Consider the following 15291-nt stretch of genomic DNA (forward strand, 5'->3'; position numbering starts at 1 on the left):
CGGCCCTGTCCAGCTCTCCTCAAGCAACATCTTCTTGTATCTCATCCTTATTCTTGAGACTGTGCAGAGGGACACGGGAAAACTTACGGATGCGCAATGCTGCAGGAGCTGGCTTACCTGTCCAACCTGAACAGTCTGCAGGTACTGTCTCACCCTACCAGCAGTGACATGGACACCAGCGACAGTTTTTGTTGTCTTGTTGTCGCTTCTCCAGTTCGACTGTTATCAGTTGGATTTGAACCAAAGCAGGTGAAACAGATTCACCATAGTTTCTGATTTTGTGTTCCCTTTGTTTATTTGAACAGCGTATTAATTTATCACAATTATGTCAGAAAATAACATTTACACTAAGTATAAATTAATGAGAAGAATTTGTAAAAATGCATGAAAAGCATCACTTTAAAAACACGTCAGATTTCTTTTAGCAGTATCTGATGGGTTTTAGTGGGGGGGGGGGGGGGCATTACTTTTAAAGTCCTTCTGTAAGTGCTGTACTTTAAGATTTTACTTCTCTGCAGAAGTCACTCACCTTAAACTCTCTTACACCATTTTTTAAATGCTATGCAGCACTTTCACTTCTTATATTAACCCTTAAGCTTTTGTTCAGTTTGTTGCAGTAAATGAAAGGCCTGCTGTGTCCATGCCGGGCCTCCTCCTCCTCTTCTCTTCCTCCCTCTGAGAATGGGGAGCAGGAATGTGTGATGGGCCGCGTGCATGCAGGCCGGTGATAGGGCCTGCCTGTGCTGCTCTGTCTTTGGCTCAAAAAGTTCAAGTCATTATTCTCCTCCTGCTGCTATTCAGCCGAGGTCCCGTTAGCTCATTGTTATTCTTCCCCAGTGAGAGAGTGAGACAGAGAGAGGCTGATACAGAATGGGAGGCTGACTCTGGTTTCCAACGGCAGGGAGCTGGGTGTACTGGTGTTGGCGGTGGTTTTCTGGACGGTTTTTGCGTGCATGAAGGCATGTCTGTAATCGGCTCAGTAATGAGGAAAGGTACTGAACGGCACTGAATATCTGACCCCGATTCCTGGGAGTAAAGGGAGGCAGAGAGGGGAGAGTGGGAAACTGTGTGTGTGTGTGTGTGTGTGAGAGAGAGAGAGAGAGAGAGAGAGAGAGAGAGAGAGAGAGAGGGAGGCAAAAAGAGAGAGGGGCATGTGAAAAGGGGTGGAGGGGAGCTGAGATTTAGTGCTCTGCTGGATGAAACAACCCCCCACTAACTAACGGAGAGGGAAAGTAGCCTAATAGGAAGAAAAGAGGGGGTGTAAAACTGTTCATTAAACACTCAAAGACGCGGAGGAAGCCTTTATCGTTTCCAACAATGAGCCCAGAAAAGGTATGTAACTTTTTTTAATTTAAGTAGCTGAATTATTTGTTACTGTTACACAGATGAAGCTGAGAGATCAACAGGTAGCTGTTACTGTTACTGGTACTGGCAACAAAGTGCTTTTGTTAAACTTTGGGGGGGGGGGGGGGGGAAACTCCACTGTGCAACCGATTTGTTCATATTTGTAGTTTAAACACAGTTTGCATAAATTTCTTTTTGCAATTACAGGAATCTGCCTGTGCTTTACTGATTCAAAAGGCTCCTGCCTTTGACGTGGCTGTTGAAATGAGAGGAGATGGTGTGGAAGAAAAAGGTTAATGTGGCACTGGAGTATGGAGTGCCGCTTAAGCTGCGGCATTAACTGCTGTTAAGAGAAATCTCGGGGCATAAATGCATGACTGTCTTCCAGCGTTTCACCCTAAAAACAAACAAAACTTAGTTCATTCCTGAAGTTTTGGTGATGACATGAGGTTTGCAACTATAAAATGTTATAAAATACCAATCAAAACTCCTTAATGCTCAATTTTGTCCTAAACCCACCAAATTTTAAAATAAGTTTTTTTTTTTCCTTTTATTAACGCCTTCAGAGAAACTGATGGTGATTGACTACACCGCTTTATTTATTTATTTGCTGCTTTAAGTGTTTGCATCCAAAGGAATTTAAAGAGGCTAAACCACATGAATGCACCTTCTGTATCAGTTCCCCAACCACCTGCAGACTTTTCCTGTTGCATCCTGAGACAAACAGCACTTTATTTGTTAGAACTAAAACTCACCATGCTACAATATGCACATGAAATGCTTCTGATGAAGAATGTGCAAACTAAATTAGAAAAGGCAAAAAAAAGAAAAGAAAGCAAGTTCCCATTTCTCTGTCTTTCTCCTGCACAACAACACACTATCACCACCACCCCCCAACTAGCCTGAGAAATTACAGACTACACCCAGGGTGGCCCTAATGAGCAAGAGCCTGGATATGTTTTCTTTGTGTCATACACTATTAGTTGATCTGGGTCAACGTTTTCTCTGTAATCACATCGTGAAAACAAAGAGGGGCTGCATAGGAAAAAAGAAGCGGAGTGAGTCTTTTGCCACCAAATCCAGACTGGAAATCTTTTGAGCCCCCTGAGAAATCCCCCCTCCGTTAGTGCTCCTCTCTGCCGAGGAAACACTGTTGTTGCATGTTTGTTCAGAGCTCTGACACCTGTGACTCAGACTGGAGGAGCCCATTGTTCTTATCTGAACTGCTGTAACGGGTCCTGAGTGCAAATCTAGGAGAAATATTTGGGCTGTAATGCTGTGAAGCGATAATGTAGAAACTGGCAGCTGGAGCACAGGCGGGACCCATGTGGAAATAACACCGCTTCCCTCAGACGAAACCCAAGATGATCCTCCACGCTTGTTGCTGTGGTGCAGTGGCCTTAAAAGTCTGCTTGCTCACTTAAATCACACACTTGTAGTCCAAATAGCACCAAACGCTTAAATACAAGACTTCCTTTTACTGTGAAGTTTGGGGATTTTATGCTTCATGTTCTGGAGCTTCTCCAAATCTCGTATAATAACACTTATTGGCTTCAGTGAATTCACCATTTAATTCGATGGGTATCGGCTTATATCAGAATACAATCAGCCTATCTGGAAATAAGTTGACCTTTACTGATGTCAGTGGCTGAAGTTTATCTTTTGTGTCACATCAATTTTGCACTGGCCAGATGCTCTAATTTAGTGTGATGAAGAACTTAAAGACTTAAAAAGTTACTGCTGTATTCTTTGTCTGTTAAATGTAGGTACAGGCCAAACATCGGTACGGGTCCATCTCTGAGTGGTTTGCCTATAAAGTCGGGCTGCTCAGTTATGAAAAAGCCTGAATATTCTAGTAAACATGGAGAACACAATGTGGATGTGTTGTTGTTCATTTTCAAGCCTTTTTAAAAGTAAAAGTTCTTTAACTTTATGTCTTTTAACTGAAAAATCAGAATGAAGAATGTGAGCTTAACTAAACATGACACAGGAATTCAAGATTTTATGGAGGCATTAAAATCTGTGTAAAGAAAAAGAGCTGACCTGGATTTACAAGTGAAACCTGAAAAATGTGATTAATTGCCCAGCTCTACAAAGCGAGAAATAACAGTAGTTGTCTTCACATATGCACTTCAGGCCTGAACCTTTATGGTCTTTAACCTGCCAGACTTTAACTGCAAAGGGGGTCTGAACAGCAGTAGTGCAGCGTCCTGCACCCTCACAGGCTGCTCATCCACCAAAAACCAAGCACAGTGTTTCCAGTAGTGTGAATGCATCTGAAGGTAACCACTCATTTCTATGTGAAAATGAGCTAGTGTGGAGTCTTTAAATTAACATTTTTCTCTAATAATCAGCCCCCAAACCCAAATATCTTCAGCTTAGTATCAATTAGGATAAAGAAAAGAAGTAAATACTGGTTTGGCATAATCAGACAAAAGTCTTTAATGTCTCCCCTCTGCAGGTAAAGGTAAAAGCTCCTGGTTTTGTTTGCGATTGTGATGAAATATAAGTGTATTTATCTTTATCTGCTTTTTTTTTTCTTTTGTTAGGATATCGGGATCTTGTGTGAAGCTTAGAGACGTGAGCAGCGGGTCAAAATCACACCACGATCACACACGGCGAAAGCAGACACACAAGAGAAGAAAAAAAATGTCTCGAACCGAAGAGGTCAACAAGATGACTGAAAATGTCTACAAGGTAAAAATCCTAATAGTGACTCCCCACACACTGTGTGATAATCGGAAATGTGGAAGCACTTTATGAATTTACATGCACTGTTGCCAACAGGGGATTCTGGACCATTTCAACCCCAGTCTGAAGAACTTTGTGACCATGGGGAAACACTATGAGAAAGCTCTGACAGGTTGGTGAGGACACAGTGACTCAGGTCCTGCTGAACTTTGATTTATCCTCGCAGCTCCATATGTAATCATTTTTTTCACTTCCTCAGGAGTGACCATAGCTGCCAAAGGATACTTCGATGCTCTTGTGAAACTCGGAGAGCTGGCGAGCGACAGCCAAGGCTCCAAGGAGCTCGGTGAGTGGGCGTAGAGTGGTAGAGAGGCAAGGGTTTGAATTGAATTGGCTTTAGAGCTAATGGAATTCATAGAGTTAATGTGGCAGCTGGTGAGAAGTGGGAAATAGTCTGTGAGTCGACCACATGTGCTGGTCAGAGAGGAGATGAAGACAAGAGGGGATGAGGAAATGTAAAGAGAGAGAAAGGCAGAGAACAGAGGGACATGGAGAGAGTAGAGCCATTGTTGGGAGATTAACAACACCACATGATCTCATTGTAATGCTGAAAGCAGCGGGGGAGGCAGGCAGGAGTGTCGGAGGGCGAGATGCCAGCCACCACATACTACAGCACTGTGTGACCGACGGAAGCACTCACAGCTGACCGCCACTGTGAATCAGAAGTAGCGACTTTCAGCACATTTCTCTGCTTTGTTGGGGTTGTTGTGCATATTTATACATGTTTATACTGTGAGTGGCTATTATAAGCGCATGGATACTGCTGCAGAGGGTAAAGGTGACACAAATAAATCCAGCAAAGTGGTTTTCTGTTTAAGTAACATGTTGCCTTCACTGCTGTGCTGCTCCTCACAGGAGACACCCTGTTTCAGATGGCCGAGGTCCACAGACAGATTCAGGTGCAGCTGGAAGATGTGGTAAGAGGCCATCAGCATGCTCAAATAATGATGCCTTGATAGGCAAGTGTTTCATTTATAACAAGCTTTTAAAAATTGTGTGTTTGAAGTGAATCAAACATAAATAAGGGTCCAGAAAGTGAAAAAACAGCTTGTCTAAAATCTCATTCTTGGCAGGCTTTGCTTTAATAAATCTGCTGCCAGGTTTGGCCGTAGGAACAGAATCATATCTGAGAAAGATCCTCTGAGAATCAGCTGATTTTTTAATGTAAAAGAACTTTATTATACTTAATGGAGCCATGCAAGAGCCATATGTGATCCAGGCCCTGGTGTGTGCAGTAAGCTTATAAAGAGATAAAGCTAATATTGAGCTTGAGTTCAGCTAATTGGTGCAGCCCTCCACAACAGTCAAATTTTCTCATGTGGCCCCTGGGGAAAATTAATTGCCCACCCCTGGTCCAAGGTATCACATAAAATATGTGAACAACGGTTTTGTTTCTCCATGTCAAAGGTGTGAGCTATTGGAAAATATTAAACCATGACTATATTATTAAATGTGTACACAGATGAAAAAAGACAAGCCTGGTATTAAAATGTAGGTAAATAAATGTGTTTTTTGACCAGTCACCTCACTCATATTCTATATGACCCATGAGTCCTTTCTATAGTAAAAGATCTAAAAAATAAATAAATAAATAAATTTAAAAAGCAGATGAAAACATCCAGGGAATGAGTGCTTGTTGCTATACACAGGGGTGTCAAACATAAGGTCCGGGGAACAAAGTCAGCCCGGCAAAGACTCCAACGGCTTTGGACAGCTTTGAAAAATCAGAAGGATCAGACACAGATTTTAGACTTTTAATTGTATTTTGTTACAGCTTTTCGTACTGATAAAGACCTCCCTCATGGCCATTCATGCTACCCAGAAGAAAATAAGTAGTAAATAAACATTTAAATAACAGAAAAGTCAGCAGTTTAAAAAAAAAAGTGCACATTTTCTAATTACACATTTTTTTAATTCTGCACATTTTGCTCTTAAAGAGTCATGCTGACCTTTTTTTGTTACTACAGCAGCATTTCTTTATCATATAGAAATTAATCTTAGACTCGCTGTTGAAATCGTACTTCTTCTTCTTAGCTTAATATATTTCGGGGATTAAGTGTGTAATCAAACTTCTTTTACACTGACAGAAAGGGGAGTTGCATTGGTCCGGCACACAATATCAAAAGAGTTTGGGATACCTGCTCTACAGGAAACTAGGATAAGTTAGATGTAAAAGATATAAAAACTCAATGTCTAAAACCAAGATTTTGGCCTTTGTCATGGGTGTTGGTGGTTTTTAAAAAGTGTCCCTTTCGTGAACATATGGAGTTATAAGGGATGAAAAATGCAGGTAAAAATAAAATGAATAAAAAAATTAGAAACCCGTATACTTTGAGGGTCTGTAAATTAATGATGAAGATTAAACTTGTTCTGTGGCTTTATTAAATATATTAAAGTTGCTCTCTGATTCAGAGGGTATCAGTCACGAGCTCTCCACTGCAGGAAAATTTGACACACATTCTGATATATCAGTGAACTTTAAATGTTTGACAAGACTCATTTACTTATGTCACTAACAGTTAAAGCTGTTTCACTCCGAGCTGCTCGCCCAGTTGGAGCAGAAGCTGGAGCTGGACATCAAATACCTCACGGTAAGTCCACACACCGACTACAGTATACAGTATATTACATTAAAAGTGACTAACTTAGGTAATTAACTAAAGTGCATTTATTCTACTTTTAAGATATGTGGGATTTTATTCTTTATTTGCCTTTCATTGACATAGAAACGTTACATGTTGCAACAAAGATGGCAGAAATCTTGATAAAATAAAGTAAAATGAATGAATGGGTTTTGTTATATCTCTACTTAAATATAAAATGCAATTTTGATCAAATCCTTGACTTTCCTCTCAGGCCACCCTCAAAAAGTATCAGAGCGAGCGACGGTCTAAAACCGAGTCAATCGAGCGCTGTCAGTCCCAGCTGAAGAAACTCCGCAGGAAGAGCCAAGGCAGCCGTCACCCCAACAAATACGGTGACAGAGAGATGCAGGTAACAGAGGTTTAACATCTCATCATCTTCAGTAATGTTAAAAAATGAGCACAAAAAACACTTTGGCCTCTTTCATTTCAGAAATCCTTCTTCTAAACATCTCAGTCAGCATTACAGCAGATTAAAAAGGAGAGCTGTGTGTGCATTTGTGTGACAACTAGGCCAGCGTGAATAAGATTAAAGAACAATCGGGTTCAGCTGATTTGTCAGAAAAACAAGCAGGAAGGAAAGAAAATATCAGTGATATAAGAGGGTCAGCAGATTTGGAGAATTACGAAAATGAAAGACCAGAAATACATAAGAAGGAAAGGTCACTGAGCCGAGGAGGCTGTTTTATCACATGGATTTTGTTATCACTGGGCAACAGACAGGATGTGATGTAAGGTACTCCTTCGGGCTCTTTGTTATTCCCATCTTTACACAGTGTATTAAAGGTCACATTATCTTTGAGCACCGTGTGAGCAACAATAAATGCAGGTGTGCGCGTGCATTAACAAATGTTCAGCTTCGCAGGTTTGAAATTTTGGGCTTTTCCTTCAGTTCGTGGAGCTGATGAGCCGTCGCCAAGGCGAGCTGGACACGCTGGTGGCCTCAGGTTACAAGTCCGCTCTCACCGAGGAGAGGAGACGTTACTGCTTCCTGGTGGACAGACAGTGCTGTGTCACCAAACTGCTCATTAACTACCACTCCAAGGTGATAAGCTCACACGTGTTAAGTTTGTGAATGTTTCCTTTCATCGAATCCAGTGAAAACTAACAATTTACTCCTGACAGCCGTGTGTGTGTTTGATCAGTGTGATAGAGCTTCTTTCTCGCTGCTATACATCTTAACTGGTTCAAAGTCAGCAGATAATTTCTGTCACTGAAATAAACAACAAATCATACTGCAAATATTCACCAGATCCAAGAACATGTACTGATGCTCAGTCTTGTTAACTGAGCATGCGTGTTGTTCCAGAAATTATTTAATGATGAAATTGTATGTCTCGTTTCGGAAGAAGCTGAAAGGCAAGAGTTCATAAAGAGATTAGTTTGCAGTAAAAATAAATGCAGTAAGATTAGGGTTATAAATGTCTTATCCTTTGTTTTTCTGCTGTTGAATCCAGGTGAGAGAGCTTCTATCCCAGAAACTGTCATCTTGGCAGCAGTCGTGCTCTCAGCCAACAAAGCTCCCAGAGCGTGCTCTGAACCTGCTGCGCCACACTGCGCCTCAAAGCCCAGGGGCTGCTGGGATAGCTGAGGTTCTTCGTCACACCAAGCTTGGCACCGCTCAGCCCGAGCAGGTCAGATCATGTTTTAGTACAAGTGTGTGTTAAATCCAAAGTCACGCCCAACAACCCAGTTTATACAGACCTTACTGTGGCTAAAAATCATCCTCTGCCCTTATAATATTAGACATGTAAGGTTTTTTTTGTGAGGATCTTCTTTGTTAGCTCACTACACTTAGGTCTGTAAATTTCTGGACAATAGGAAAAAGCCTTTCACAACTTTAGCTAAGTCAATAACACTCTCAAGGAGATGGGCCCATCATTGTCATGGTCTGCAATCGAGCCTTCACAAATGGAAGTCCAGAGGGTTTATAACACGCTGCAAACCACTGGTTGCACTCAGAAAAAGGAATGCCAGATTACACTTTACCTGAAACCATCTGAAAGACTGTCTGGAATTTGTTGGGCACATGATATCAAGTTGAACTTGTAATCGAATGATGTGAAGAGAAAAATATGGAGAAGGAGAGAAACCGTTAACAAGTCATAGCAAACAACATTATCTGTAAAACATGGTGAAGGTAATGTCACGGTATGGGCATGTATGGTCACCAGTGTAACTGTGTCACTGGTGTTTGTGATGATGTGACTACTGATGATGGGACGATGGACTCATTCTGCTTCTGAACACCCAGAAGGTTTTTAGAGTTGCCTCAGACATCATCAAACAGCAGCGGTATCAGCTACAGAGAAACTGTTATCAGCACCTCTGCGTATGTAGAGGCTTCTGTCCTCATCCTCTTTTTCTCTGAACATTACAAAGAGCAGATTTAACTCCTCCTTTTGGACCCAGAAGAATCCAGTTTTTCACTTGTAATGGAAAAAGTTTCTCTGTGAATCTGTGAGGGTCTGCACGACAATCATGTGATCATTCCTCTCAACTTAACTCAAGGGATTCTGGTGCTAATATTTTTTAAGCTAATTTTGAAAAACACAAATTAAAAGAAGTCACTGTGAGGGATTAAAACATCCTGCATGCAGCTCACAGTTTAATAAGTCATTCAGGACATCAGAATTTTAACAATGGCCCGTATTGTCTGGTAGTTACTGTGATCTGCTCTTGATTTTCAGAGGCTCTCTGTTCAAGAAGTCCCTCCTCTGTTAAACGGAGACTCTAGTCGCTCCCAGCAACAGCGCTCGCTCCCCTCCTCCACCCAGAGTGACACCTGTCCTCCTCAGGGCTCTACCCAGACATTCCTCTCTGCTCCCTCCACCGGAGGAGCTGCTGGAGGTTCATCGCAGGGAGCATCTCCTCAGCACAGCAGCACACCTGTCAGTGCTTCAGCCAGCCCGCTCCCTGACAGCAGCACCAGTGGCAGCACCAGCCCGGCTCCATCTACTCCCACCACCACATCCAGTAGCTCAGCCCAGCAGACCTCGCTTCTCCTCGCCGCAAACACGTCTAACCTGTCCCCGAGCCTCATCCCCTCCACCGTGATGTCGCTCAGCCAGATCTCCCCGGCCAGCAGCTCCTCGCAGGGCATGACCCTCCCCATCCCCCACAGTGCACCTCACAGCCCTCCTCTGCCCCACAGCGCTCCGCTCTCTAGGGCCATGACTCCAGTGCAGCTGCTGCACCAACAGGTGGAACCAGGAGGGAGCAGCACTTTATCTCCGTCACATAATCCGTGGCTGCTGAAGACCTCAGAGATGAGCGCCACTGCAACACTTCCACTGCCGAGGAGACCTGTCAGTGAAATGAGGCTGGGAGGCTTTCAGGGTGAGATATGATCTGGCTCACCTGCTGTTTTTTTGGATGTCTTCTTCCCCGACACTACTCCTCATTTCTTATTTTATTCCTCCACCTAGGCTCGAGTCTTCCCAGGATGATGCCTTTATCTGGACCTACACGTGTGGAAGCCATGTTTTCTCACACACCTGGAACATCAGATGGCAGTGGAGGAACCACAGTGGGAGGAGCATGCTTACTGCACTTCCTGCCTGGTGACAATATCACTCTGCTCATCTCTGAGCCCAGAGATGGGTGGCACTACGGTCAAAATGAACGAACGGGACGGTATGGTTTATCCATATTTTCATCCTGATTCATATTTTTGAGGGGGCCTTAAAACATTTAATGTCACTATTGTGCTCAAAAAATTTTTTTTAAAAAAAGACTGCATTAAATAAGGTCAGACAAGGATTTATAAACTGTCTCCAGCTGGTAGCTTGTGTTTCTGTAAATAAAACAAAGCAAGCACACCATGTTTACTTTGTTCATTTAGTCTCCCAATCAGAATTAGAGCTGCTAAATTTGGAAATGACCAAACCTTTCGGTGGTTGAAAAAAACTAAATGGGTTAATTAAGCAACCAATGACCACAAAGGCTCTGCCAGCCCTAGTGCCCATCGTTGCATGCAAGTGCTGGCACCATTGGATTCTTTGACCTTAAAAATGTATATTTAGCATTTAAAACAAAGAATCAATTTCATGTAGAACGAGAAATATAATGAAAAGAGTTTTACGGGAGCAATAAAATCAAAGAGGAAAGTGTTATAGGTTAGCTGGCTTGACAAAACCTAATTTACCAGATGTCGATAACAGGTGGTTATCAGTCTTTTATCTTGAGTTAGGCCTTCTGCTTCAGGCTCTGAGTGTGCTCACATTCTTACAAAATGATCCCTATGAGCCAGTCGGTATCAGCTGATGATGATAAAATGGTGATATAATCTATAAAAAAAACTAAAAAATATAAGAGTTTAATGCAACACTGTTGCAAATAGGACAAGAAATTAATGTTGCAAAAAAATGTTAATCCTGGGATTTATTGCACAGTCGGTAAAATAAACATTTTGATTCAAGTTAATTATTTTACTACACAGTGCGGTCTCATTGCTGTTGTTCATTTCTAACATGAGTTAACACCTTAAAATGGATACGTTTACACTAATTAAAAGTTGAAAAAGAGGTTTTTGATCTCTGACAAACTAAAGCGATTTACATGTCTCCTTTATGTAATGGTAACTTATAATATATATAAACCTTTACTTAGCCAGGAAGATCCCATTGAGATTAAAGTGCAAATAATTTAAATGGGTGTCCTTACTTTGGGTTCTGTGTTCTAGTAGCTGCAATTCCAGCAGTATAAAGGAGACTTGGCAGTAGATTAGAATAAAGTACAGCAACATTTCTGCATCACCAAATGAATGCATGCATGCTCACATTTGCACTGCTATAACTTTACTGTAGAAATAAGTTACCATGGTGATTTCATCAGGTGAAATGAGAGCCCCTTTGAAGACACAGAAAACTCTCACTTTACGCTCAACATAGCTCACGAAAATGTTAATCTCGCTTTGTAGTTAACTTGAATAAAAAAGCAAATGAAAACAACATTGCTTTTTTTTCTTATAGAATACTTATACAGTAATAATTTTACACATGCCTACATTGTAAATGTGACTAAAAGGACAGTCAATAACGGAGCAAATGAACAGTCCTGTCTTCTGTGGCCTTTTCTACAACATCGCTCCCACTAACATCGTGCTCCTTTCTCGATACTACATTAAAGAAAACTTCTCTCTGGTACCAAATTATACCCTTACTTTACTAAGTTTTCTTCACACAGTCTCTGACATTTCTTGCTTCTTTAAATTTCAACTTTATTGATTCAACTGGTGAAATGTTTTTTCACAGGAAAGGCTGGTTTCCTTTCTCTTACACTCAGCCACATCATACCAAGATGGATCTTCTCGAGAGGTAAGCGAACAAATAACAGCTGCTGAAATCTGTTGGTCTGAAGGCTAACAGCTCTGACATTAGTGATGATGCTTCCATAGTTTGGGTGATTCACACTTGATGGAGTCATTTTCAGGCTGAATCCTTTGTGACTCTCTCCACTTTCCCATCCATGTATTCTCAGTCACTAAATACACATTTCATGCCATCATAATCATCCTGTCTGCCTTCAGTATCCCCACCACCCTCTCTCAACTTACTCTTTTTTCCAACAGCAACAAAATTGTTGATAGATTCACACAAAAACCAACATTTGCCTACTCTCATTGTGCCACCTTTATCTTTTTTCCACTGTGTATTCGTTCCTCTCTGTGACCTTCCCTGTAGCTCGCTCTTCTTATCTAGAGCTAACAGCACCAGTACCGGGCAACTTGACAAACTAGGGTCTCCGGGTCTTCCAGCCCTCACCCCTGAGTCGGAGGAGGAACGCTCCCTTCCTCCCCAGAGGGTCAGCACCTTCCGCCCGCGCCCCTACAGCATGGCCGACAGCAACAAGGTCAGAAACACGAAACCTGTGGGAGAAGCTCAAGGGTTAGAGTGAGGGCGTCCTCACAGTTGACCCTGACTATTAAAGTAGCAGATACTACTGCTTTCTAATAATTCAGTACAAATACCGACGCGCATCTCTACTGACTTACAGATCACCTCAGAGTTGGCCTCCCCACCTCCCTCACCGACCAGGTAACTTACAAGTGCTAATCAAGGGAAACTGAGCATTTTTACTTGTCATTGCCCATTCACTGAAAATACTACACAGTCTATAAACTACCTCTGAATAAATTCAGACTTCAGCACCTAATTCTGGTTGTTTATGTTTGGTTGGCACATCAAATTTTTTTCATATTGTGTTTGTTTTTGCATTTGCATCAGTGCAAGACTGTGACGAGTCCAATCTGATGGTGGACACATAAAAAAATTGTATCAGCTGCCCAAAACATAATAATAACCATAGCAGGCATGAACAAGTCAGAAGTGAGCACTAAGTCCTGCAGTGTCAATGTCTCTGTAAAGCTGCTATCACAGCATGTCTAACTTAGAAAAGTACAATCCTAAATTCTTCACATGCCCATGTAATCATCAGTTTAAGTTACATATTTATCGCTTCCTTCTTTCAGGCCCAATCCATTTTCACATGTCCGACTCCGAAAAACCGTCACCAACGATCGCTCAGCTCCCATCATCGAGTGAGCTGTTTATTCCCACCGCAGCAGCAGCAGCGTTCCTCTGTGGTTCATCAGTACATCGCACCTCAGGTTGAATCCTGGAAAGAAGCACACTGGCTAATGTTAATGTTCTACTTTTAAATGTAATATTCTGTGTGTTTCATGTATAAAGGCTGTTATAAACATGAGTACAGCCGACTGGATTTGTAGGTTGCTGGGGGAGAAGAGACAATTGTAACATGTGAGAAACTGCTTTAGTGAAGTGTTGGCTAAAAATATATGAATATAAAAACTAGATGTTTAGATGTTTAGCTTCATGTTTGTCACACTGTGTCCGGCTTGTCCTGAATAACTAACATGCTTTAGTGTGAATTATGACAGATACAGTTGTTTCTTTTACTGTTTTAAAGAGTTTCTTTTCTCCCTTTTTGGTTATTTTTGTGCCATATTCAGAGATGTTTTCTGTGTTCAGCTGATTTAGGGACTGGATCCTAATAGCAGGTTGTGCACATTGACTATGATGAAGTATTATGGGAAGAGGACAGGCTCCTTCTCTATTACAGTATTATATTTTTTAGAAAAGCTGCCAGATCTGGTGCATTTTCTTGGTGCCGGTGAAAGTGAGCATTTAAAAGTATTAAAAGTGTGTGTGTGTTTTTGTTTTTTCATTTTATTTTAACACAGTGATTGTCTGGATGAGCTACTTGACATTAATGAAACTGGCACAATGACTTATGTTTATGTCATGTTTTAGTTTCTGAACATGAGCGATGTTGTTTGAAGGCACAAGTCTGTCAGATACATCCTGTTGTGCCACTTAACACCATTCATTCTGCTGCTGTAAAGTTACATGTTAGCATTTGTGAGTAGATGACTTAAAAAATTGCTTTCTACTTGAAATTTGATTATCCAGAGTTGATCCATCCACTCGCTGAGTGAAATCATCAAAATTGTCCTCTTTTTAAATACAGAGCAACTCTAACAACACAAAGAAAACTCGTAAACTTCACAGACACAAACTGTAAAAGTTGGTAGTTGAATGTTTGGATAGTGGTATCACCGAAAGAAGTGTTTTGTTTGAAAGTAGGATGTCATGGAGGGTTCAAAGTCTTAAGAATGAGAGATTTGCATGCTTAGTCTTTGGATTTGATGTCTACTTGATTTCTTTTCAGTCCCAAAGCTATTCACCAGCTAGGCTGCTTAATTGTAGTTGTACATCCATCAGTCAGACTAAGCAGAATCTTAAAGTGATGTATGGATGCTAAGACAGATGATGATTAGGTTTTTACTGAGAAACTGTATCTGTGAAAGTGATGAAGAAAGTATACAGGAAGTTGACCAACGTCTGAGCAAGTGTTCATGGTAATCTACAGACATCCAAAGTAATTTTTTTGTAGCTCTGTCCTCTTTGCTGCCTCTAACAAAGTGAAATCTGTGCAAACTGAAGCAGTTCATGTTCCTGGTTTAACTGCCTCAAGTTACTTTGATGTTTTAGCACCTTTTAGATTCATAATATCACCTGACAAGCTTGTAGAAAAAAATATCTATCAGCATATATTGTAATCACTTTGTGTAGCGTTGCTTCATTAATAAAGATGACAGCAAAATGCTTTTAATGCATGTAAATAGTGCCACAAATTGTGTGAATTTATGATTTCTTTGTAAAAATTTCACTTTGGTAGAACATTTGGGCTTTGTGGTAATACAGAGCAAACATCTGGAAAGTGCACAGCCGCTGGTAGAGAAATTCAGTCTTCAGCTCAGAGTGACTTACACAGAATGAGATACAATTGGTACAGAGTTTACACGCCTGAGTGTGAGTTTAGATACACAATGTCACTAATTCAAGTTGAATTTAACCTTTAAAAAGCAAATTATTTAGTCACAAATACATTTAAAGTAAGGAGGAGAGTTCTGAAAGAATTGCATGTGAGATTAAACTCATTAAAAAATGTGAGCGTTACAACAATAATGTAAAATGAACAGATAACGTTATTTAAGTTTCAAACCTACACTCATTGCCACTTATGGTAC

General features: G+C 41.1%; 1 protein-coding gene across 3 annotated transcripts; it reads left to right on the forward strand.

The window, feature by feature from the left end:
• The first annotated feature begins 487 nt into the window (after positions 1 to 487).
• Positions 488 to 14895, forward strand: LOC146508364 (BAR/IMD domain-containing adapter protein 2). 3 transcript variants are annotated; one of them, XM_085177605.1, is made up of 15 exons: positions 488 to 1332; positions 3894 to 4041; positions 4132 to 4207; positions 4295 to 4381; positions 4951 to 5012; positions 6615 to 6686; positions 6952 to 7089; positions 7630 to 7782; positions 8195 to 8371; positions 9428 to 10076; positions 10166 to 10373; positions 11993 to 12055; positions 12422 to 12590; positions 12735 to 12775; positions 13210 to 14895. In XM_085177605.1, exons 2-15 carry the CDS (start codon positions 3994 to 3996, stop codon positions 13280 to 13282), a joined length of 2016 nt encoding a protein of 671 aa, XP_085033731.1. In that variant the 5' UTR covers positions 488 to 1332; positions 3894 to 3993; the 3' UTR covers positions 13283 to 14895. The 3 variants fall into 3 exon arrangements, with proteins under 3 accessions (XP_085033731.1, XP_085033733.1, XP_085033732.1); XM_085177607.1 differs by having other exon boundaries at positions 488 to 992; XM_085177606.1 differs by lacking the exon at positions 488 to 1332 and adding an exon at positions 1339 to 3626.
• Positions 14896 to 15291: the final 396 nt, after the last annotated feature.

This window comes from Neolamprologus multifasciatus, chromosome 11 (genome assembly GCF_963576455.1).
Source record: "Neolamprologus multifasciatus chromosome 11, fNeoMul1.2, whole genome shotgun sequence".
In the NCBI taxonomy this organism is placed as follows: Eukaryota; Metazoa; Chordata; class Actinopteri; order Cichliformes; family Cichlidae; genus Neolamprologus; species Neolamprologus multifasciatus.

Bases quoted from the DNA above. Each gene is read 5' to 3' on its own strand.
- LOC146508364 (XM_085177605.1), top strand. From the start codon at position 3,994: ATGTCTCGAACCGAAGAGGTCAACAAGATGACTGAAAATGTCTACAAG. The intron at 7,090-7,629 runs GTAACAGAGGTT...CTTTTCCTTCAG, and splicing joins ACGGTGACAGAGAGATGCAG to TTCGTGGAGCTGATGAGCCG. The intron at 10,077-10,165 runs GTGAGATATGAT...TCCTCCACCTAG, and splicing joins GAGGCTGGGAGGCTTTCAGG to GCTCGAGTCTTCCCAGGATG.